This window comes from Mus caroli, unplaced genomic scaffold, assembly GCF_978045245.1.
Source record: "Mus caroli unplaced genomic scaffold, Mus_caroli_1 scaffold_8, whole genome shotgun sequence".
NCBI classification, from domain to species: Eukaryota; Metazoa; Chordata; class Mammalia; order Rodentia; family Muridae; genus Mus; species Mus caroli.
In genome coordinates this window covers 130,741,658-130,767,769 of record NW_028227263.1, presented here as the reverse complement: position 1 = coordinate 130,767,769, position 26,112 = coordinate 130,741,658, and the positions used below count along the sequence as shown (strand labels likewise).

The 26,112-nt window shown below is 38.9% G+C and overlaps 1 protein-coding gene across 7 annotated transcripts in view; it reads right to left on the bottom strand.

Annotated features, from left to right (window-relative positions):
* Nucleotides 1–4,938: 4,938 nt before the first annotated feature.
* LOC147003540 (sulfotransferase 2A2-like) overlaps nucleotides 4,939–26,112 on the bottom strand; it is a 64,796-nt gene continuing 43,622 nt past the window's right edge. For 2 of the 7 annotated variants that reach the window (XM_085842193.1, XM_085842195.1), the window contains one exon: nucleotides 22,163–22,379. In XM_085842193.1, the coding sequence (XP_085698319.1) occupies nucleotides 22,334–22,379 (46 nt within the window). In that variant the 3' untranslated portion in view covers nucleotides 22,163–22,333. Of the gene's footprint in view, nucleotides 13,144–15,526; nucleotides 15,834–22,162; nucleotides 22,380–24,288; nucleotides 25,379–26,112 lie in introns of those variants that run through there. The other 5 variants (XM_085842192.1, XM_085842196.1, XM_085842194.1 and 2 more) reach the window with 4 other exon arrangements.

The following is a 26,112-nucleotide window of genomic DNA, read 5'->3' as shown; positions in this document are numbered from 1 at the left end:
TCACCTTCTTGTCTCCAGAGCTGGAGAGCCCTATTGTCTCTTACCCAGAGCCTTATTGTCTCTTTACTGAGCGTCTAATTGTCTCTTTACAGAGAGCATTATTGTTTCTTACTGAGAGCCTTATTGTCTCTTTACCAAGAGCCTAATCTCAATCCCAGGATGGTGAGTTACTTAACTGTACTCATCCTGTTGACAGAACCTGACTGCAGAAAGTTCTGAACCTCTCGGTGGGGGAGACGGTTCTCTGGTTTTGGCACCATTTGTTGAGTCCAACTCGACCAACAAGGAAAACACAACCACATGTTCTTCTTAAAGCAGTTTACTCAGGCAGCTTCTCTCTTAAAATACCCTGTGCTTTGGGGTACAAGCGTTTTTATCCACTCAAGCAACAACCATGCCTCAACCAATCACCACAGGTCACATCACCTCACCAGGCAGGCTTGCTCAGCCAATCAGGGATTAAGGGTGAGCCATCCACCAAATATGGGCTTGTTTACTGCCTGGCATAGATTTCTGTCTGGCTGGCCAGGGAGTCCGGAATGGCTTCCCACAGATGACAAAGGAAGAACCCCTAAAGACCTTGGCTACAGACAAGAAGAAAGAGACAAAGTAGGATGAAAAGATAGGTGATGTATATATCTGTGTACACGAAGACAGCTCTAGAACAAGCTGACATTTAAATGTCTATATGTAGCCAATAACACCTATTGGGTATAAAATTCTCATGACTTGTTGTTACATACAATCCTTTATGATGGCATGAATAGAAATTTATATATTTTTTTGGTTATATGATCAAAGTAACCACTAAAGAAAAACAATTGTCTGTCTTTATTGATCTTCACTAATTAATTTTTGCACCTTACACCTTTCATAAGAAGGTCTTTACAGAAGTATGTATAGGTTGTAAGGTTTATACATTGCAGAATGAAAGAGGAGGAAAACAGGCCTGACAACATTATGGGACCTTCCATTGCATCTCCTTTATTGATTTTATCTCAACTACATTGAAGCTGTTTCCTGTAAAAACTTGCTTCCAGGACATTTGCATAACACCTAGCTTGTCCATCTAGCCATTCAGAATGTTATAATCAGGATGTCAGCTAAGCTGTGAACTTTCTCAACACATAGAGACTGGAAGGCAAATGATGCCAATTAGCCCTCCTTGGACAAAACTAATTTTCCCATTTTTTTTTTGGGCCCACATAATGGAATTCTTTTCCCTAATTCAGCTAAAAGCTAGCAAAAGAATTTTGTTGTTCCAGGCACTTAGTTTGGGATAGATGGTTCTTACTATTTTATAAATTATAGATATATTTCAATTTTAAGGGAAAATTCACAAACCTGGCTTGGGTCTGAGAGGAAATTGAGGAGCATAGAATAACGGATTTTTACCTTTCCTTTCTTCTTCTCTATCCTTCCTTCTTAGGTAAAGGAAGGGGAAATGGGAGTGGAAAAGAAGAGATATAGTAATATATGAATTAGAGGAATAGAAAAATAGGAATAGGTTATCAATTTTACTCTTAAACAAAACATTGTATAGCCATATCTTACACTGAAGAAATCTTTATGATTAGTGCAAATTATTTATAACTCTACATTGGTACAGAATTTAAAGATTATTTAGACCTGTGCCCCATTTTTTAAATGGGGTTATTTGATTTTCTGGAGTCCAGCTTCTTGAGTTCTTTGCATATATTGTATATAGTCCCTTATCACATTTAGGACAGGTAAAAATCCTTTCCAAACCTGTTAGTGGCCTTTTTGTCTTATTTACTGTGTCTTTTACCTTTGCAATTTCATTGTCCCATTTGTCGATTCTTGATCTTACAGGACAAGCCATTGGTGTTCTGGTTAGGAATTTTTCCCCTGTGCCCATATCTTTGAGGCTTTCCATCACTTTCTCCTCTATAAGTTTTAGTGTATGTTGTTTTATGTGTAGTTTCTGTAAGCTTGTGCAACCAGTCTGGCAGTTCCTCAGAAAAGTGAACATAGTACCACTGGAAGATCCATCAATACCTCTCCTGGGCATATATCCAGAAGATGTTCCAACTGGTAAAAATAACACAAGCTCCACTATGTTCACAGTAGCCTTATTTACGATAGCAAGAAGCTGGAAAGAACCTCAACAGAGGAATGCATTCAGATACGTACAGAATATTTTACACAAACATGAAAGAATATATTGTCTTCTCATCTTATAAAAGAAATTTCTTTTTTTTTAATTTATTTTTTTATTAGGTATTTTCCTCATTTACATTTTCAATGCTATCCCAAACGTCCCCCATACCCACCCTACTAATTCCCTACCCACCCACTCACCCTTTTGGGCGCTGGCGTTCGCCTGTACTGGGGCATATAAAGTTTGCAAGTCCAATGGGCCTCTCTTTGCAGTGATGGCCGACTAGGCCATCTTTTGATACATATGCAGATAGAGACAAGAGCTCCAGGATACTGGTTAGTTCATATTGTTGTTCCACCTATAGGGTTGCAGTTCCCTTTAGTTACTTGGGTAATTTCTCTAGCTCCTCCATTGGGAGCCGTGTGATCCATCCAATAGCTGACTGTGATCATCCACTTCTGTGTTTGCTAGGCCCGGCATAACAGAACTTTCTTAATAATTGACCACGTAATCAGTTCCAAAGCAAATTTCAACAGATACAAACAGAACTTTCTTAAAAATTGACCATGTAATCAGTTCCAAAGCAAATTTCAACAGATACAAACAGAACTTTCAGAAAAATTGACCATGTAATCAGTTCCAAAGCAAATTTCAACAGATACAAAAAAATCAAAATAACCTCCTATGTCTTATCAGATCCCCATGGATTAAGTCTGGGCTTCAACAAGAACAAGAGAAATATCAGAAAGCCTACAAACTGAAGGAGACTGACAACTCTGCTGAATGACTTCTGGGTCATGGATGAAATAAAGAAGAAATTAAAAAACCTTATAGAATTCAATGACAATGAAAACATAACATAACAAACTTATGATACACAAAGAAAGCAGATAGATAAGGGTATCCTCTCTCACCATATTTATTAAATGTAGTACTTGAAGTTCTAGATAGAGCAATAAGACGACAAAAGAAGATCAAGGAGATACAAATTGGAAAGGAAGAAGTCAAAATATCACTATGTGTAGATAATGTGATAGTATACATAAGTGACCACTAAAATTCTATCAAAGAACACTTACAGCTGATAAACATCTTCAGCCAAGTAGCTGTATACAAAAATTAACTAAAAAAATATTAACCTTCCTTTACACAAAAGATGAATGGGCTAAAGGGCGGACATGGTGGCACACAACTAAATCCTAACACTTGGGAGACAGAGGCAGGAAGATTTCTGAGTTCCAGGCCAGCCTGATCTAAAAAGTGAGTTCCGGGACAGCCAGACATATACAGAGAAAACCCAGTCACAAAAAACCAAAAAACCAAAAAAAAAAAAAAAAAAAGACAAAGAGAGAAAGAAAGAAAAATTAGGAAACAAACCCTTCAGAATACCCACATATAATATAAAATACATTGGTGTGACTCTAAACAAGAAAGTGAAAGTTTTGTATAACAAGAATTTCAAGTGTCTGAAAAGAAATCGAAGAAGAAATCAGAAGATGGCATCATATTCCATGCTCATGTACAACTAGGATTAACATACTTAAAATGGCCATTTTACCAAAAGCAATCTATAGATTCAGTGAGACTTCTATAAAAATTCCTACAGACTTCTTTACCCACCTTGGAAGAATAACTCTTCGTTTTATGTGGTTAAAAACAAAACAAAACAAAACAAAACATAACAAAACAAAACAAAACAAAACAAAAAACAAGAAAGCTTAAACTCCTGTACAAGAACTTCTGGGATGTATGACCATCTGTGTTCTCAACCTCTACTACAGAGCCCAGGGAGTCTTATGAAAGAATTGTGGGTAAGATTCAAGGAGCTGGAAGTGTCAAGATCATCAGAAGAAAACCTGCAGAGCCAATTAACCTGGGTCTATGGGGGCTCCCAGAGACTGAACCACCAACAAACGAGTATGCACTGGTTGGATCTAGGCTGCCTGTACATATGTAACAAGTATGCATCTTAGTCTTCATGTGTGTCTCATGAAGACTAATTGAATCTCTGACTATGACTCTGTTGCCTCCTTTTGTATCCCTTTCCCACAGTTGGACTGCCCTGTCTGGCCTCAGTGGGAGAGGATGTACTTAGTTCTATGTGATTTGATGCACCAGGGTGGGTTTGTCCCTGAGTGGGTAAATGCCAGGGAACCTCCTTCCTTGAGGAGAGGGGACAGAATGAGGAAGTTGTAAGTGTGCAGCTGGGAGGAGAGTAGGGAGGTGGCTGCAAACAGGATGTAAATAGAATAAATAAACAAATGAAAACATTAAGAATATGTATATATATATATATATATATATCCTTGCAAATAATGAAGCTGGTATTCATGTAAAGTATGATAAATGCACAAATACTGAGTAATTCTTGTGCAATTTCCATAGTGTCACTCTTAGAAAATTTTTCATGTCCAATCTCATTCAATAAAACTACAAATAAATGACCTATTTAAATGAAAATAAAATGTTTTAAAGCTTGAATTCTATAGTGAATTGGAATTTGCTGATAATACACAAGACAATAATAATAGTAGCAAATATATGATGACTCAAGATTCCATGGTTCTAGGCTGAAGAGATGACTCTCAAAGATGGAGAGATATTAGTAGTACTGTATGGCTTAGGTAGAGGACCTGAGATGAGTTCCTAGGACCCAAAGAAAGAAGTTTACAGCTACATTCAACTGCAGGTCCCTCGGAACCAAGGCACTCTTCTGGCCTCTGTAGGTACTACAAACAGAAAGGTATACACACCAGCACTACCACCACTACTGTTGCTACTACTAGTATTAGTAACACAAGGTTTTAAAAATTCACTCTCACAATTCCACAACAGGATTTATTCTATGACCACATCCAGGCATTCAAGATATAGAACAACCGGAACATAAACATCAGTGTTCATATATTATTTAAAAGTTTTGAAAACTTATTCCCATGGGAACATCCCTGGTGGGAATCCAGTCATTTTCTCCTGGAAAACTTTATCAAAGGCTTCAGCTTGGGCTACTATGAAGTGATTCTTCCAGTCCCCAGTTGTGCCTGTAAAATGTGAATAAGATATATAGGTGGATTCATAATTGTTGTAACACTTAACTAGCTCTTCCCATTATATGCTTTTACCTTCTGTTTAATAATGATCACACAGTTAATATGCTACAATCACTCCCGTAGTGACTCATATTACAGGTTTAGAAATCTGGAAGCAGACCTGAGGCACAGTTTAAAGGAAAGAGCCTCCTGGAACCTTGGCATTCCCATAGCTAGAATGCCCCAGATTTCTCTCTGCAATGTTGTGGAGGGTCTTGCATGTTTTCTTACGGTGTTTTACTGGATAAGATTTAGAAGTCTCAGGGTAAGCTTAGCAAAGTATATTTAGAATCTTCATTACAGCCAGGTATATCAGACTACATTGCATATTAGAAGCATGTTGGTGAATTCTTCTGACAAATGGAGATTCCCTACAGATACTTAACAGCCAAGTTACACTCATATGCAAGAATTTACCAAGGCCTAGGAAATAGGAGGGTTGTGGTATTGCATTATTCATGAGAAGATCTGCTAGAGCAGAACGCCCTGGTAGTAGTTTTCACAAGGCTCAAAGGAGAAGGACAAATTGTGACTATGTTGTGAAATCCTTACCTATCATTAGCTGATTCTAGACAGGGCTCTTTTATCTTTATTCTAATATTACCTGGTTCCTGTAAGTCTTTGAAGTCATTTCTCTGCTTTGTGCCATGTACTTCAATGTACTTTGCCTGCTGTGACACTCTACTCCTTTCTTTTCTGTATTATATAAGACTGGTGTTCGATTTCTGACAATACATTCAGATTCAGCACACTCTCTCCTCTCTGTGTCTGTCAGTGAATTCTCCCAGACTCCATGCTCACCTGTTGGAACCTTGATTCCCATGGATTGAGGGGGGCCGACTGAGCCCTGTCCTTGGTATTAATAAATCAATCTATCATTTCCTGTAGTAAATTTCTCTCTCTCTCTCTCTCTCTCTCTCTCTCTCTCTCTCTCTCTCTCTCTCTCTCTCTCTCTCTCTCTCTCTGAAACAGGGTTTCTCTGGCTGTCATGTAGCTCACTTTGTAGAACAGGCTTGCCTGGAGCTCAGAAATCTGCCTGCCTCTGCCTCCCCAGGGCTGGGATTAAAGACGTGTGCCACCATGCCCTACCGAAAATTTCTTAAGTCCTGAAATCATATATGCAAACTTCACCCTCTGTCTAAATTATGTCCTACCTTTTCCTCTCCCAACCTATATGCTAGACAATCTAACAGCAGCAACACTGGCTTGATCTTTTTATATATACACAGATTATTCCTGCTTCCCATCAAACCTGTTCCTATCATGCTCTCCAACTCAGCAGGATTTATCATCTCAATGATTCAAACAGACTTCAAGTGTTCTGTCTACATCTTAGTATTTACTTATAGAAGTAAATAATTTTAAAGCAACTTTTAACTAATATCTTAAAGTAGTTTCTACTTATGTGTGTGTGTGGTCACATGAGTGCTGCAGATACGCATAGTTATAAGCAGCATTTCAGGTGCCTTGATTTTCTCACCATTTACAGTGAACCCAGTCCCTCCCAGCTGAGGGCATTGAAGGACTCTGTTTCACTCATCCATGGTGTTTGGTGATACATGAAAATCTGTATAATTTCAGCCCCTGTCCTATGTAGCACTGTGTCTTATGAACATATATTGTTTTTCACGACTCCATTCCAGAATGTCTTTTGTTTGAACCTTAGAGATCAATCAACTGCTAACGCTGTGTTGTATCTTCCTTCACTTTACAAGGCTAATATTTTTCATATAATTACATCTTGTTCTTTGTCTCTTTATTAATGATATTGTAACCTTCTCTTCCCATCTTTCCTCCATTTACAGTCTAGCAAGCCCCATCATTGCTTTATTTCCTAGCTGTGACACTGTTATATGTACCATGCATTTATGCTTTTAATATACACACAGAATATGCTTCTAATATATTTGAAAAGAATGTCTTTCTGAAATTACTAAATGGTTCATTTTACAAAGAGTGCCAAATATATAGGACATACTCAGTGTGGGATTTTCAAATAAATTCATGAATACCTGAGAAAGGTATAGGCAGTGTTCCTATTTTGCTGATGAGGAAAAATTAGTCTTTGAGATGTTATCAGTATGACAGTGATGGGTGTGTGTTTGAATCTAAAAAGAATGACAATAGAAGTCATTCTTTCCTTTATCATATTACTTTCTTTCTGTATCATCACATAAGATAATTTTAATTCCCCAGAGGTCTATATTAAAGAAAATATAAAGAATTCATAAAAATGTAAATCCTTGATACAGCATATTAAAATAATATACTATAATTGATATGAATGTAAAATGTCATCTAATGAGATGGTACCTATTAATATCCATTGTGCTCTCAGTTTCTTTCTTTTCTTTCTTAGAATACGTTTTCTTGTTTTTGACAGAATGCCTGGATCCTGATAAGCCAAACCTGATAGATACTAGACTACAAGCATCTCAACAAATTCAATATGGATTCCCAATGGAATAAATCAGTCCATCTGAGAAACCACATCTTTGGAGGTACACACATGGAGTTGTAAGTTCACCTATGTGCAAATTCTGTGCACCTGATTGTAATTTTATTTTCTTTCCTTATTTCTAAAAATCTCCGCAAACTTTTATGTGTCAGATGGCAGGATAACCCTAACATGTGGTGGCTTAAATCTCACTGGAAAAGAACTTCCTTATAGTTCTGGAGGCTGCAGATCTCACATCAGAGTATTTTCCAAACCTTTATAGGATTTTCTTTTTGGCCTGAAGATGGCAGGCTTCTTCCTCTGTCCTTGGGTTATCTTCCCTTTTTGACTCTCATTAATGTCTTCTGAAGATACCAGTGAAAATGATCAATGGCCCAACTACTGTGTCCATTAAACATATATTCTGTAGCAATGGGTACAGGGAATTTTGAGTGTTGCCAGAATATATATCCTATACATATCTTTATTGTGGCATTGTATTTACAAAGTCTTGTCAACCAAACAGTGGATGATTATCTCTCTAGTATGCACTTCCTGCAGAGCCTAAATATTCAATTATAATGACTACAATTGCACGTGGAAAATCATTGCTTGGAGATTAAAACCAGATGCATCTCAACAACTTGAATGATTGAGTCTCTGGGATAAAGCTTACAAAGTAGCTCTGCAGAGGCAATAAAAGATAATATCTTGTGTCTTGAGATAAGAATAATTAAAGGATATGGGAAAATAGGTCTAGTGAATTCCTCCTGGTTCAGGTAAGTCTAACACTTAATACAGCTTTTTAATGCTTTATGATTTAGGGAATTACGTTATCTAATCGTAAATAATGGAATGTGTTTTAGCATTAACTTTGATTTGCTCATAGTTTGATTATTCAAAACTGGCACCAAAGTGATAGAGGAATTGAGAAGACAAATATTATCTTTATATACATTTTACTTTTAAAGATATTTCCAGACATATCCATTTCATCATTCTCTATAATGAATTAGTGAAGCAAATGGGTAATGTATTTGTTGTCCCCCATCATTGACCTGGTTTCCAGAATTACCTGGCTTAAAGATTATAGGTGTCACACTAGTATAAGAAAAAATAATCCCCCAAAATAAAAGCTGTCTTCAAATGCAAAAAATCATATGCTACATATACTCACTTGGATAATTAAATTTCAAAAGATTAATGAAGTCTTATCAAGTATTTTTGCAGAACTATATTATAATTAGTGTATGTATGTATGTATGTATGTATGTATGTATGTATGTGTTCCTGTTATCATCTGTGCTGCATGACAAATAGTATTTCTATTCAGAAGAGATTAAATCCAAGTGTGGTCTCATTCTAAAAGAATCTTCCTGGAAAAGCAGAAACAACAGTTATCTTCATGGAATTTTGTCTTAAAATCCATTCCATCTGTTCTGATTTGTCTCTGCTAAAGCTTTTACTTGTCAGTTTCCTTATCCCTTTGCTGTTAACAGAGCTACTTCATTCCTTTAGGTATGTAATAACAGACTTTTATTTTCTTACAATGTTTTAACGCTGCCAAATTCTCATTCATTATAGGAAATCAAGAAACAGAACACTTTGCTTTGGTGAGACATTCATTTCTAGTACAGAGAAATATGTCTCCACAGAGTCTGGAGTGCAGGAGTCTGAGGGAAGCTGGCAAGAACACTTTATTCTTTCATATGCCTTGTTCTTTAGTGTATAGATTTCCATTTTCTAGTAGTGAGTGGTGACATATCTTTATGTTTAAATCTCAGTCAAAATTTCCTATTATTTGGATAGTATGAGTACTGGATTAAATACAATCTGGCAACTACTTAGACTTCATTTTTTTCTACAAAAACTCTTGATATCCCTATATTGTTAGTTTCCAAATCTCACACTCCAAAGCAGTCGATGGAAGGTAAAGGCTGAAACATTTTAAGTATGGATAAAGAAAATTAAACTCATAAATTTTACTTCATTCATTTATATCCATGTTTTTATTTAGTGTTAAATATCTAATGACTGACACCTTCTTTCTTTTACTCTAAGTTCCATCTCACCTATCATTATCTAATTATGTCTGGGTGAGGCACAAGGTCTGATTCATTCTGGCAAAGTCACTCCAGAACTGTACAGCTATGAAGCCACACACACAAACAATCTGCTCCCAGCATAGAAAGGAGTTGGCACATAAATAAAGAGGATTGAAATTCCCCTTCCAGGAGAGATTATTCCAAAGAAGAGAGGGGTCATGAACCTAAAGTAATCTAAATAGGTTGGCAAATAACATCAGAATTTAACACTAGAAAAAAATTTTATAACTATTGGACTTGGCTTCCACTGGACAGCAATCTTGACCTGGTCAACATCTTTTCCAGCTGTTAATGTAATTTTTGTTGTCTTATGGTTATCATCTTAGATATATCTTTGGTCTAATGCATTACACTTTTTATTTTATATTTTAGAGATGAGGAATATGATACAGGGAACTTGACAAAATGCCTCATAGAACACTGACCTCTTTCCCATTTTTTTCATTGAAGTTATTGGACATGACGATCTCCAATCCCAAGTTCATATCCCAGAATAAATCAGCTTTGCAGATTATTTGAAGCCCATATCTTCTCCATAAAATCATTCCCTGTTGTGTCTTTGAGAAGCTATCGGTGATGAGCAGTGACTTTCAGTACATTACCAACTACTTAGAGCTTTATTACCACAACAAGCCCTTCACATGTTCTGACATATTCTGAAGCTAGATGATCTCTTTACCTTTTCTCATGAGCTTCAAGCCATTAGTAATCTGATCTTCCTTAACGAGACTAAAATTGGACATGTTGTTTTCTTTTATGGCTTGGAAAGAGCTGTACTTGAGGATGAGATCCAGCTCATCTGGCCCTAATTTTTTTCCTAGAAAGTCAAAGATCTTCTTTATGGTTCCCTTTGTATACTAAAAGAAGAACAAACTGAAATGAGGGCAATAAACAGAGAGCACTGAGAGAAAAGATTAAAAAATGGGATCTGTGGATGGAGATGATCAAAGTGTTGTGAAAGGGCATCATCAAATGAGAGAGCATGAATAGGATTTAGGCAATAAAAGAAATGGAACAAAGGGAGGAAGGAATCACACTCAACATTTATATATTGAGTGTGCTTGCAATGTGGCTCATCTATGGTGTCTAAAAGACAGAGGCTGGGGATTCTTTTTAGGGAGGAGAAAATGTAAGAGAGAGATTCTCATAGAACCAAGGTTAAATTTAAACTTGCTTTTTAGAGGATCATGACCTTGAATTTCAGACCTTCCTTGGTCCATCTCCATAGTGCTAAGGTCAAAGGTGTGTGCTGATACACCCACACAGTATACTGAGATTTTTTTCTTAATACAGGGCCTCACTATGGAGTTTTTTCTTGTGTGTTGGAAGTTGCTGTGGCGATTAGTATATGTCAAGCTCACACAGATCAGAAATCCATCTATCTGGCTTTTTCCTTCCAAGTTCTGGAACTGAAAGTATGTAGAACCATAACTATCCTGCCCTGGGACATTTAAAGAAACTTATAGAAATGCTGCTAGACAATGATCAAGGCAAATGAAGACATGTGCACAAAATCCTCAGCCGATATTAATGTTAGTGCCAGATAATACTGTTTGCTTAGGCTAACTGAAAACAATCCAGATTTTATGACAGTTTCATGGAAATGTTCTCAATATTTATTACTTGAGGGTACTTCTGAGAGATTTTGTTTTTAGTAAGCATCTCAGGTTGGGGCTCATGTCGTTATCACATTCCCAATTTTTCTGTCTCAGATCTCTAACTGTTGCAATGATGTCAGTGTACTACCACAATTAATTTTATCTTCTGATATAATCATTACAAGGTAAAATCTTAGAACACCAAAAATTGTGCTTTCAATCCTAGCCCTCCCCCTGGGGACATGAGGTTTTATTGATTTAAACTTTTTTTTTTACATATTTATCAGAGTTCTGCTTAATATTTCATACAAATGTAAACAATCATGATAATAACTGAAAAGAATGTGTTAATGGTCAAATAGAAGACTTATTGGAATGTGCAGTAGTGTGTAGCAGACAGCTAAGTAGTGATCCTTTCTTTGGGAAACTGAACTTAATGATGATTAAGTAAAAGATTCTATGTATCGAAAAAAGAGTGTAATGAAACTTTTTTAATTTTTTAAGTTTATTTATTTTGTACACTCTATATTTTATTCCCCTATATCCTGATCCACCCTATGACTGTTCCACATTGCATACCTCCTCCCCACCACGGTATCTCTATGGGGGTGTCCTCCCCAACCCAGCTGACGTCTAATCTTCCTGTGTCCTTCTGTCTCCGAAGGGTTAGGTGCATCATTTTTGAATGAACACTGACCCAGAAATTCTCTATTGTATATGTGTTGAGGGCCTCATATCAGCTGGTGTATGCTGTCTTTTTGGTGGTCCACTGTTTGAAAGATCTCAGGGGTCCAGATTAATCGAGACTCTTTGTCCTCCTAAAGGATCACCCTTCTCCTTTCAACGTACTCTAATTAAAAAACAAGTGTCAGCTGCTTCTGTCCACTGGGTGGGTGCAAACATTTGCCTCTGATTCTTTCATCTGCTTACTGGGTTTTTCAGAGGGCATTCATTATAGGTCCCTTTTTGTAAGCTATCCATAGACTCAGAAATAGTGTCAGACCTCGTGACCTCCCCTTGAACTGGACCCCACTTTGGGTCTTTTGCTGGACCTTCTTTTCCTCATGTTCCTCTCCATTTCCAACCAACCCTGTCATTCTTTTAGACAGGAACAATTATGGGTTAAACTTATGACTGTGGGATGGGCTCACTCTCCTTCAATTGATGCCCTGTCTTCCTGCAGGAGATTGAGGTAGGGTCTATAACATCCTGCTCCCTAATGCATGGAAATTCATCTAAGTTCTCTCCCTTTGAGTCCTGAGAGTCTTTAACTTCCCAGGTCTCTGGTGCATTCTGGAGGGTCCCCCCAACCTCCTAATTTCAGAGGATGCCTGATTCCATTCGTTCTGCTGGCCATCAGAGTTTCAGTCCTTTTCCTTCACCCAATACTGTATCAGGTTCAACTCTCTGTCCCAGTTCCCCCATACACTTTCCCTCCCAGGTTCCTCCCTTCTGCTTCCTCAGAGATAAACACTCCGAGGTCAAATTTAATTTTGAATAATTGCATCTTTCAATTTTTGTCTGGTTGCACTTTTTCTTTTTATTAATAAATATTTTTCTCCATCCCTAGAGGGGAGCAGGTAGGTTGAGAGCAGATCTTTGGCTTTCTAGATCTCATGCCCAATTTTCATCTTATTTATTGTAGTTGTTGTTATAATAGGTTCTTGTACTTAACTGAGTGATAACGGTAAGCTCACCTTTTTCATGTCTTCATAGTATAGTACCAAGAAGTTTTCCCATTCTCTCATGGACAGCCAGCCACGGACATGCTCAAACCATGATCCATATATGACTGTGTGCAGGGAGAAGTGGAGTGTCAGTTACAAAGCACTAACACAGGGTATGCTTGACTTTCTTCATTTTCTGAAAGCAGCAGCAGAAAGCTTCACTAAGAAAAATCTAACTAGTCTGTATTTATAGCATTAAACATGATTTTTGAGGTTAACACAGATATAGAGAACTGATAAAATCAAGTTCATTATCAAACTCATTACCACACAGCTTTACCATTGATGCCAAGAGGAGATATTATACTGCCAAGGTGCAAGGACAGAGGTGTGTGCTGGGGGAAATGTATCACACCAATACAGAAATTTAGAGGTGATTTCTGTAATTTCCTGCCTCCTGGTGAGGTGTATGAAGACAACACAACAATTTGATAACAGAGATGGGAGAACAGTATTTTATATGGTGATGGAAAGAAAGATTCCCATCAGTACAGCAACCTACTGGCAGAAATCTAATAGATGTATGATTCAAAGCTATATGACATAATTAATAATCATCTCAACAAATTTAGTTAAGGGGATCAGGCACCTTTGAGTGTGTGTGTGTGTGTGTGTGTGTGTGTGTGTTTGTGTGTAAGAGATAGAGAGAGATAGGGAGAGAGGGGGGAGAGACAGACAGAGAGAGAGAGAGAGAGAGAGAGAGAGAGAGAGAGAGAGAATGTTTGTGAGGTTTTAGAGTATATAAGACACCTATATAAGGCACTGCCAAGTGGGGAAGACAAGAGGCAGGAATTTCAACAGAATCTCTCAACGCAGCATAACTGTGTCTACAATTCCCTTTGGGAGTATATAGGGGTATCCTTTCCATTTCTCAATTTTCAATTTTCAGTCCCTGATTTTTCACATAGTGCTCTTTTCCTGAGTTGAAGTCACATGCTGCAATATAGATGTGCAAGTCAGAGGTGCCCAGTAGTGCAATAATGACACAATTGTTATGGGGTTACTTAAATGATTTCTGATTGGATTTGAGGCTTGACCCTTGAGATGGAACTCATGCCTGGTACTATAATCCTGGTCATGAACCCATGGTTGATGATGTCAGAGTTCCAAATGAGCGTTCCTACTGTCAATTTACTAAATGGTCATATTGTCAAACTACAGTCTAAATATTTGTATTTATACCCATGGATTTGTGCTGTTCTATATCTTTGTTAGAGATTAATTTTGCAACTATCTCTGGTTAATGTAGAGACTCAGAAGTGATCAAAATGTGCAGCATAATTGTGAGTGTTCAGTCATTGATATATCATTCCTTACCCAAGGCTCAGGAAATACCATGGAACAGGAAGTAGAAAGTAAAAGCTAGAGAATGTGGTGGAATGCTTTGAAATTTTCCTATGTAAATATTGTCCTTTGAACATAAATTAGCTGTTATGCAAATGTGCTCATATCACCAATGGTTGCCTAAAGAAAAACTGCATAACATAAAGCTGGTTAATATTCCAGGATGCATGGGAGAGGGTCTCCTGAATCTGTACTCCTCACTGAGGATCTATTTGCAGTTGATGACTGCTAGATGAGAAAGACTTCCACACCCTTTTCATATAGGACCACTCTTATGGTTCTAGTGCCCACATGGACGGCCCCACATCCATGCACATATGAACATCACAAATTAGCATTAGTGGGTTGTATTGTTTTGAAAATAATTAAGTTCCACTATGGACATATTATACGATGTATAGTGTGTTGGAATACATACTGGCAAATCTGGCAGAATATGATATAACATATTCATTTTTTATCTTTTGAAGAATAGAAATTTTATGTAAAATATCACAAAAAAATTTGAAAACTAAATCAAGCACAAACAAAGGACATAGGAAAATCTAATGCTTGTCTAAATAAAATTCTAAAAGCAGGTAATTCAGGATGAAGAAGCAAATATATGATGCCAATTTACTTTACTTTTGAAGGACACCAGTTCCAATATTTAAGACATATTTATTCCAAGGATGAGTTTTTAAATCTTTTTCAGAAACCACCTCATGATGAATTTTCATGATAGTTTAGTTCATCTCTCATCCACTATCAGAAAAGTGTATCCATGTAGTAAACAGAGATTAAGTCACAGACCCACAGCTCCTATTGGTGCAGACAATATGAGACTTTGGAGTGGTGAGCAGTAAATTTGGCTTCTATATTAAACCTTTTGCTCCAATGTTTAGGTATCATATTGGATGTGGATGTGACATATTATAGAGGCAGAGGTGGTGGATGACTTTACTAAAACAGTGTTTTATGAACACTTCATGGCAGTTGGACATATGTACTCAGCAGTTGTGACAGTATGTGCAAGAGCTGTGTAAGCTCAAGACAGACTGAGTTCCTGCATGGACCAAGAGGTTGGTCATGATGTGCCAACTATGAGGAACCAGTAGTGATTGATGGCTTCCTGAAGAGAGTCAGTTTATTTATGAGTGTTTATCCAACTACAGTGAATATTCATACACCCAAAAATGTATAGGCAGAATTAATTGCAATGGATGGTTTTAAAAAGCAATAGGACTGGAGAGATGGCTCAGGATTTTAGAACACTTGCTGCTCCCACTGAAGATGTTGGTTCAGTTCCTAGTACCAACATGGTAACTCACTATCTTCTGTAACTTCAGTTCTAGAAGATAATTTATGCTTCTGGCCATCGTGGGTAATGCTCTCATTATGGTTCACATACATACATGCAGATAAAAGACACCTAGACATAAAATAAAAGTAAATCTTAAAAAGATAATATACAAAGTTGAATGCTTATGGAATTAGAACAGTATAAGGGAGGAATCAGGAAAGGGAATGAATGTGATAAAAATACAATTTATGGGATTATCAAAGAGTTAAAAATATATTTAAAAAACTTTTATACAAAGATCACAGAAATACTGAGTTAACTCAAAGAACATTAGTCTTGTAACCCTTGAGAAGGAAGATCAATGAAAAGAAAACCTCATTTTTCAACTGTATACACGGAGATTCAGAGAAAATAGTAAGCCCTAGAATGTTGAAGTTAAAGAAATCATTTATAAAGATTTATTTTATTTTTTATTTCTGTATACGCCTATGTTATGTTTGTGAGATTGCATGTATGTATGTTTTTATTTGCAAAAGAGAGAAGAGGATGTCAGTTACTCTGAATCTGGAGTTATAGAAAATCATCACCTACTCAGGATGTGAGTGTGGGGAACCCGACTCTACTCCTCTAAAAATGCAGCAAGTGCTATAAATCACTGACCTTCTGTCCAGCTCTTAATGGTATCATTTTAAAAAGAAAGATATGAGCAACTTTACTGAACAGAAAAGTAGAAATTAGCAAAAATTCAAAATTGTAAATGAAATGAATAGATTTTTTTTTTTTTTCGAGACAGGGTTTCTCTGTATAGCCCTGGCTGTCCTGGAGCTCACTTTGTAGACCAGGCTGGCCTCGAACTCAGAAATCCGCCTGCCTCCGCCTCCCGGGTGCTGGGATTAAAGGCATGCGCCACCATGCCCAGCTTAGATTTTTAAAAGAGAATGAAGCAATTGTTTTATGGCTCAATGTATAAAAGTGTTTATCATATAAGCCTTATGATCACTTCTCATTTTCTGTAACCTGAATAAATCAGAAGGAAATAATTGACTCCACAAAGTTGCCCACATATCATCACTGATGTTCTGTGACATGTGTGTATCCACAGAGACACTATGCACACATACAACCCAGATAATAATAAAGAAAATACCATTAAAGGAAAAAAGAAATAGGAAACTGGACAAAATCTATAAATACCCCAGAAGACAGTCCTAATGAGGAATCATGTAGATATAATTGGCATGTGTGTATGTATGTAAACATTGTCTTGATTATTAATTGATGATATAGAAGGATAATGTATATTGTGAGCAGCATCATTCCTTACTTAGTGGGATCCTGAGAAGTATAGATGGAGGAAAATCCAAATGAAGGCCAAAAGACCATGGCCTATATATTTATTCTCTTCTTGTTCATGACTGTGTAAACAAAGAAAGTACATTGAAATCACTGAGAGATCTGTTAAGCCATATATAAAGGAGGGCATCTCAGAAAAAGAGAGGATAGGTGTCCGCCTGGCCCGGGAGGACTTTGCCTGAGCATAAGTGGGAGATATCTTGGCTCCAGGACTCGCTAAAATTAGTCTGCACAGGTGAGACTGTGGACTACAGAAGCTAACAGTTTCTGGTACAGGCAGGACCCACAGAGCTTCTGAGGCAGCCCCCTTTTCAGGCTCCAGACATCCGGGCACCTTCCCTGCCAGAGGATAGGTGTCCGCCCTGCCAGGGAGGGCTTTGCAGGAGCACCTGGGGGAGCCATCTTGGTTCCTGGATCCCTCTGAGACTAGTCTGTGCAGTTGAGAGTGTGGACTACAGAAGCTAACAGCTTCTGAGACAGGCCGAAGCAACACAGCTTCTGGGACAGGTCCTGTTTTGGGCCTTCATCTTTGGCCAGGAGGGAGGTCCGAACACCAGATATCTGTGCACCTTCCTGTTCGGAGCTATTAAGGCAATGCTATTGTCCTGATCTCTGAATTGGGCCTCTCACCCTGAGAAGAAAAGAGGGTCAAAAGCGGGCCCCCGGATGCACTGCTCTGAGAACAACCACAGATCATTCCAGCCCTAAGTCAGCCCCGGATGTCCTGACCTCAAGATTTACCCTGATACTGCCAAGTTCCTGCTTCCCTGTGTAGTCGCCAAAAGAAAAATTTCTGCTGCCCCATCCCTCCTGGTGATAAGTACTTCCTCTTTTTCTGCTGCCCCATCCCTTATGCTAAGGTGCATTTCCTCTGCCCCATTCCTCCTGCTGAAAGGCACTTCCCCTTTTGTTTGTGTATTTAAACCTTGGACTGACTAATACATTGGGGCTTTGATGCATTCCAGAACGTTTCCGTGTCGTTATTCACACAAGGCCTTCATCCCTCACTACCCCCCATTTGGTTCTTAGGAGGAGGTCCCCTCGAGACCCTCGAATAACTGGACCTGTTGGACGGGTCACCTTCCCTGTAAGAGGAGAGCTTGCCTGCAGAGAGTGCTGTGACCATTGAAACTCAGATGAGAGCTAGTCTCCCATGTCTGCTGATAGAGGCTAAAAATCATGAGGGGAACAATCTCTAACCTGAGACAACTATAACAACTAACTCCAGAGATTACCAGATGGCGAAAGGTAAACGTAAGAATCTTACTAACAGAAACCAAGATCACTCACCATCATTAGAACCCAGCACTCCCACCTTGCCCAGTCCAGAGCACCCCAACACATCTGAAAAGCTAGACCCAGATTTAAAAACAAATCTTATAAAATTTTTAAGCATTTTAAGTTTATTATAAAAAAACTTCAAACAGAGAAATGGATACAGAAAACGTGGAACATTTACAGAATGGAGTGCTATGCAGCTATTAAAGCAATGAGTTTATGAAGTTCTTAGATAAATGGATTGATCTGGAGGTTGTCATACCAAGTGAGGTAACCCAATCACAAAAGATCACACATGATATGCACTCACTGATAAGTGGATAATACCCATAAGTTTAGAATCCTTCTTAGAAGGGGAACAACATAACCATGGAAGGAGTTATAGAGGCAAAGTTCAGAGCAGAGCCTGAAGGAACAACAATCTAGAGACTGCCTCACTTGCAGATCCATCCCATGAACAACCATCAAACCCAGACAATGTGGTAGATGCCAAAAAGAGCTTGCTGTCAGGAGCCTGATAGAGCTGTCTCCTGAGGGGCTTTTCTAGTTCCTGGCAAATACAGAAGTGGATGCTCACAATCATCCATTGGATGGAGCAGAATGTCCCTAATGAAGGAACTAGAGAAAGTACCCAGGGAGCTTAAGGGGTTTGAAGCCCCATAAGTGGATCATCAATATGAACTAACCAGTACCCCAAGAGCTCCTTGGAACTAAACCCCCAATCAAAGAAAACACATGGTAGGCCTCAGGAACAGTGGGAGCCATCTTGGTTCTGCACAGGTGAGAGTGTGCACACAGAAGCAGACAGCTTCTGGGTCAGGTGTGAGCCACAGAGCTTCTGAGGCAGCGCCCTTTTTGGGCTCCAGACATCCGACCACCTGCCTGGCCAGAGAACAGGTGACCACCCGGCCCGGAAGGTTTTTGCCTCAGGAACGGCAGGAGCCATCTTGGTTCCGGGACTCCGCCGAAAAGGAGTCTGCACAGGTGAGAGTGTGCACACTGAAGTAGATAGCTTCTGGGTCAGGTGTGAGCCACAGAGCTTCTGAGGCAGCGCACTTTTTGGGCTCCTGACATCCGACCATCTTCTGCTCCACTGCAGCACTGGGGTTCCTGGCCCGGGGAGTCTCTGGACACCCACAAGGACCCACACAGGATCCTCCACGGGATCCTAAGACCTCTGGTGAGTGGAACACAGTGTCTGCTCCAATCCAATTGCGCAGAACCTGAGACTGCATTAACTAGGGAGGCATATAACCCGGCCTGATTAGGGGCACAAGTTACCTGGGTTCCTTGTGTGCTGAGTTTCTGGACACCCTCAAGTTCCTCACAGGACCCTCCATGGGATCTTAAGACCTCTGGTGAGTGGAACACAACTTCTGCCAGGAAGCAGGTTCGAACACCAGATATCTGGGCACCTTCCCTGCAAGAGGAGAGCTTGCCTGCAGAGAGTACTCTGACCACTGAAACTAAGGATAGAGCTAATTGCCCAGCTCTGCTGATAGAGGCTAACATAATGACCTGAGGAACAAGCTCTAACCAGAGACAACTATAACAACTAGCTCCAAAGAATTACAGATGGCGAATGGCAAAGGTACGAATCCTACTAACAGAAATCAAGAACACTCACCATCATCAGAACCCAGCACTCCCATCCCATCTAGTCCTGGGCACCCCAACACAACCGAAAATCTAGACCCGGATTTAAAAGCATATCTCATGGTAGAGGACATCAAGAAGGACTTTAATAACTCACTTAAAGAAATACAGTAGAACACTGCTAAAGAGTTACAAGTCCTTAAAGAAAAACAGGAAAACACAACCGAACAGGTGATGAAAATGAACAAAACCATACTAGACCTAAAAAGGGAAGTAGACACAATAAGGAAAACCCAAAATGAGGCAACGCTGTAGATAGAAACCCTAGGAAAGAAATCTGGAACCATAGATACGAGCATCAGCAACAGAATACAAGAGATGGAAAAGAGAATTTCAGGTGCAGAAGATTCCATAGAGAACATCTGCACAACAATCAAAGAAAATACAAAACGCAAAAGCATCCTAACTCAAAACATCCAGGAAATACAGGACACAATGAGAAGACCAAACCTACGGATAATAGGAGTTGATGAGAATGAAGATTTGCAACTTAAAGGGCCAGCGAATATCTTCAACAAAATTATAGAAGAAAACTTCCCAAACCTAAAGAAAGAGATGCCCATGAACATACAAGAAGGCTACAGAACTCCAAATAGACGGGACAAGAAAAGAAATTCCTTCTGACACATAATAATCAAAACAACAAATGCACTAAATAAAGATAGAATATTAAAAGCAGTAAGGGAGTGTGGCCTCCCTTCCCCCAGCCTGGAACTTGCTTGCTCAAGGGTGGAGCTACCGGCTCATTCGTCCCGCCACGCCTACTATTGGAACCTGCCTTTGCCGCCTGGAGGCACACAGGTGTTCGTCCTGCTACTGGACCCTGAGTTACTTGGCAGGATATTGGGTTCCCTCCCCCTTCCTTTATAACTGAGTGTCTGAAAATAGTAAAATTGAGCCTTGATCAGAACGTTGTTGTCTTGGCTCCATTGTTTCTTCCGCCCCGTCTAGATTCCTCTCTTTTCAGTTCGAACTGCCATTCTCAGTTGAACCATTCATGTTGTGGACTGCGGGCAGGCCGCAACAAGGGAGAAAGGTCAAGTAACATATAAAGGCAGGCCTTTAAGAAAGCTAAAAACTCCTGTACAAGAACTTCTGGGATGTATGACCATCTGTGTTCTCAACCTCTACTACAGAGCTCAGGGAGTCTTATGAAAGAATTGTGGGTAAGATTGAAGGAGCTGGAAGTGTCAAGATCATCAGAAGAAAACCTGCAGAGCCAATTAACCTGGGTCTATGGGGGCTCCCAGAGACTGAACCACCAACAAAAGAGTATGCACTGATTGGATCTAGGCTGCCTGTACATATGTAACAAGTATGCATCTTAGTCTTCATATGTGTCTCATGTAGACTAATTGAACCAGGGGTTGTCTCTGACTATGACTCTGTTGCCTCCTTTTGTATCCCTTTCCCACAGTTGGGCTGCCCTGTCTGGCCTCAGTGGGAGAGGTTGTACTTAGTTCTATGCGATTTGATGCACCAGGTGGGTTTGTCCCTGAGTGGGGGAATGCCAGGGAACCCCCTTCCTTGAGGAGAGGGGACAGAATGAGGAAGTTGTAAGTGTGCAGCTGGGAGGAGAATAGCGAGGTGGCTGCAAGCAGGATGTAAATAGAATAAAACAAATGAAAACATTAAGAATATATATATTTCCTTGCAAATAATGAAGCTGGTATTCATGTAAAGTATGATAAATGCACAAATACTGAGTAATTCTTGTGCAATTTCCATAGTGTCACACTTAGAAAATTTTTCATGTCCAATCTCATTCAATAAAACTACAAATAAATGACCTATTTAAATGAAAATAAAATGTTTTAAAGCTGGAATTCTATAAAGTGAATTGGAATTTGCTGATAATACACAAGATAATAATAATAGTAGCAAATATATGATGACTCAAGATTCCATGGTTCTAGGCTGAAGAGATGACTCTCAAAGATGGAGATATATTAGTAGTACTGTATGGCTTAGGTAGAGGACCTGAGAAGAGTTCCTAGGACCCAAAGAAGGAAGTTTACAGCTACATGCAACTGCAGGTCCCTTGGAACCAAGGCACTCTTCTGGCCTCTGAAGGTACTACAAACAGAAAGGTATACACACCACCACCACTACCACTACTGTTGCTACTACTAGTATTAGTAAGACAAGCTTTTAAAAAATCGCCCTCACAATTCCACAACAGGATTTATTCTATGATCATATCCAGGTATTCAAGATATAAACCAACAGGAACATAAACATCAGTGTTCATATAATATTCAAAAGTTTTGAAAACTTATTCCCATGGGAACATCCCTGGGGGGAATCCGGCCATTTTCTCCTGGTAAACTTTATCGAAGGCTTCAGCTTGGGCTACTGTGAAGTGATTCTTCCAGTCCCCAGTTGTGCCTGTAAAATGTGAAGGAGACACATAGGTGGAATAATAATGGTTGTAACACTGCACTAGCTCTTCCCATCATATGCGTTTACCTTCTGTTTGATAATGATCACCCAGTTACTATGCTACATCCACTCCAGTAGTGACTCACATTACAGGTTTAGAAATCTGTAAACAATCCTGAGGCACAGTTTCAATGAAAGAGCCTCCTGGAACCTTGGCATTCCCATAACTAGAATGCCCCAGATTTGTTTCTGCAATATTGTGGAGGGTCTTGCATGTTTTCTTATGGTATTTTACTGGAAAAGATTTAGAAGTTTCAGGGCTAGCTTAGCAAAGTATACTTAGAATCTTCATTACAGCCAGGTATAGCAGGTTACACTGCATATTAGAAGCAAGTTGATGAATCCCCTACAGATACTTAAAAGACCATCCAAGTTACACTCATATGCAAGCATTTACCAAGGTCTAGGAAATAGGAGGGTTGTGATATTGCATTTTTCATGAGAAGGTTTGCTAGAGCAGAACCCCCTGGTGATAGCTTTCACAAGGCTCACTGGAGTAGCACAAATTGTGACTAGGGTATGAAATCCTTACCTGTCATTAGCTGACTCTAGGCAGGGCTGTTTTATCTTTACTGTAAATATTACCTGGTTCCTGTAAGTCTTTTGAAGTCATTTCTCTGTTTTGTGTCAGATACTTCAATGTACTTTGCCTGCTGTGACACCCTACTCCTTTGTTTTCTGTATTATATAAGACTGGTGTTCCATTAGTGACAATACATTCAGATTCAGCACACTCTTTTCTGTCTGTGTCTGTCTGTAAATTCTCTTAGACTCCATGCCCACCTGCTGAAACCTTCATTCCCATGGATTGAGCGAGGCTGACTGAGCATGGTCCCTGGCATTAATAAATAAAACTACCATTTTCTCTAGAAAATGTCTTCGGTCCTGAAATCATATATACAAACTTCTAACTCTGTCTAAATTATGTCCTACATTTCCTCTCCCAACCTATATGCTAGACAATCTAACAGCAGCAACACTGGGTTGATCATTGTATATGTACACAGATTATTCCTGCTTCCCAACAAACCTGTTTCTATCATGCTATCCTACTCAGAAGTGTTTATCATCTCAATGATTCAATCAGACTTCAACCGTTCTGTCTACATCTTAGTATTTACTTATAGAAGTAAATAATTTTAAAGCAACTTTTAACCAATATCTTAAAGTAGTTTCTACTTGTGTGTGTGTGTGGGTTTACGAATGCTGCAGATACACACAGTTATGAGCAGCCTTTCAGCTGTCTTGATTTTCTCACCAGATACAATAGACACAGACCCTCCCAGCTGAGGGCATTGCAGGACTTTGTTTCACTCATCCATGGTGTTTGGTGATGCATGAAGATCTGTATAATTTCAGCTCCTGCTCTGTGTAGCACTGTTTTCTCACCATATAATGTTTTTCACCACTCCATTCCAGAATGTCTTTAGTTTGAGTTTTAGAGATTAATCAACCGCTCACGCTGTGTTGTATCTTCCTTCACCCTAGAAGGCTGTATTTCATATATTTACATCTTGCTCTTTGTCTCCTTATTAATGACACTGTAACCTTCTCTTCCCATCTTTCCTCCATTTACAACACAGCAGGCTCCATCCTTGCTCTATTTTCTAGCTGTGACACTGTAATGTGTACTATGCATTTATGCTTTGAATATACACACAGAACATGTATCTAATATATTTGAATAGAAAATGTTTCTGAAATTACTAAATGGTTCATTTTAAAAAGAGTGCCAGACATATTGGACATACTCAGTGTGGGATTTTTAAATAAATTCGTGAATACCTGAGAATGGTATAGGCAGTGCTCCTATTTTGCTGATGAGGAAAATTTAGTCTTTGAGATATTACCAGTATGACAGTGATAGATGTGTATTTGAATCCAAAAACAATGACAATAGAAGCCATTCTCTTCTTTATCACATTACTTTCTTTCTGTATCATCACATAAGTTAATTTTAATTCCCCAGAGAGCTATATTAAAGAAAATATAAAGAATTCATAAAAATGTAAATCCCTGATACAGCATATTAAAATAACATACTATAATTTATATGAATATAAAAGTGTCATCTAATGAGATTATTAATATTCATTGTGCTCTCAGGTTCTTTCTTTTCTTTATTCGAACATGTTTTCTTATGGTTGTTGACAGCATGCCTGAATCCTGATAAGCCAAACCAGATGTTGCTAGACTACAAGCATCTCAACAAATTCAATATGGATTCCCAATGGAATAAATCAGTCCATCTGAGAAACCACATCTTTGGAGGAACACACATGGAGTTGTAAGTTCACCTATGTGCAAATTCTTTGCACCTTATTGATGCACTTTTATTTTCATTCCTTGTTTCTAAAAATCTCTCCAATCTTTTGTAAGTCAGATGGTAGGATAACCCTAGCATGTGGTGTCTTAACTCTTTTTTTTTAACTTTGGAAATTTTGTATTTATCATTTTTAATTTTATTGCTTGAAAATTCCATACACGTGTATAATTGATTTAATCAAATCCACCCCCCCACTCTCTCCCCGCCAGTTACTTTTATTTTCCCCACATCACTTTCCCCTATTTTCCTGTATTCTTTTAAAAGCCACCAAGGGTTTGCTTGACGCTGATAGTATGCACATAGTTCCGTTGCGTTCACTGGAGCATGAGCAACTTATTAGGGATCACATCCCTGAAGCAAACTGATGTCTGCCCCACTTCCAGGACATCAGTGTCCAATAGCTTTTCAGATAGGGGTGGGACTTCAGAAGGCCCATACCTATCCGAGTTGGGTGTTTAGTTGGCTTATTCATGTCTTGCATCTATAGTTCATGGCTACAGCACCCTTGTCGAGTCTGATAAACATCATTTTGCTCGAGTGCTCCCTGATTTCTATCTATCTTCCCACTCTTGAGATGATTCTTGTTCCTTGAAGAGATTGAGAGTGACATGGATGAGCCCTGTAAGATAGAAAGCTCTTGGTATCTTTCAATATCATAAAAGTGAATTTCAAATGCATTTGGCACGTTGGGAGGGAAATCAGTATAATAGACTATGTTGCTCATGTTATAGTTGTGAATTGTTTGATTTTCCTTTAAAAAATATTTTATGTAGCCCCATGGTGATGCAGAGTTTAACTTCAATTAAAGTGAACTATTTTTATTTTTTAATTTATTTTTAATTAGATATTTCCTTCATTTACAGTTCCAGTGCTATCCCAAAAGTCCCCCATATCCTCCCACCCCACTCCACTACCCACCCAAATTCTTGGCCCTGGCATTTCCCTATACTGAGGCATATAAAGCATGCAAGATAAATGGGCCTCTCTTTCCAATGATGGCTGACTAAACCATCTTCTGATACATACGCAGCTAGAGCCACGATCTCTGGGGGGTACTGATTAGTTTATATTTTTGTTCTGCCTATAGGGTTGCAGATCCTTTAAGCTCCTTGGGTAATTTCTCTAGCTCCTCCATTGGGGGACCTGTGATCCATCCAATAGCTAACTGTGAGTATCCACTTCTGTGTTTGCTAGGCCCCATCATAATTTCACAAGAGACAGCTATATCAGGGTCCTTTCAGCAAAATCTTGCTAGGGTATTCAATGGTGTCAGCGTTTGGAGGCTGATTATGGGATGGATACCTGGGTATGGCAGTCTCTAGATGGTCCATCCTTTTGCTTCAGCTCAAAACT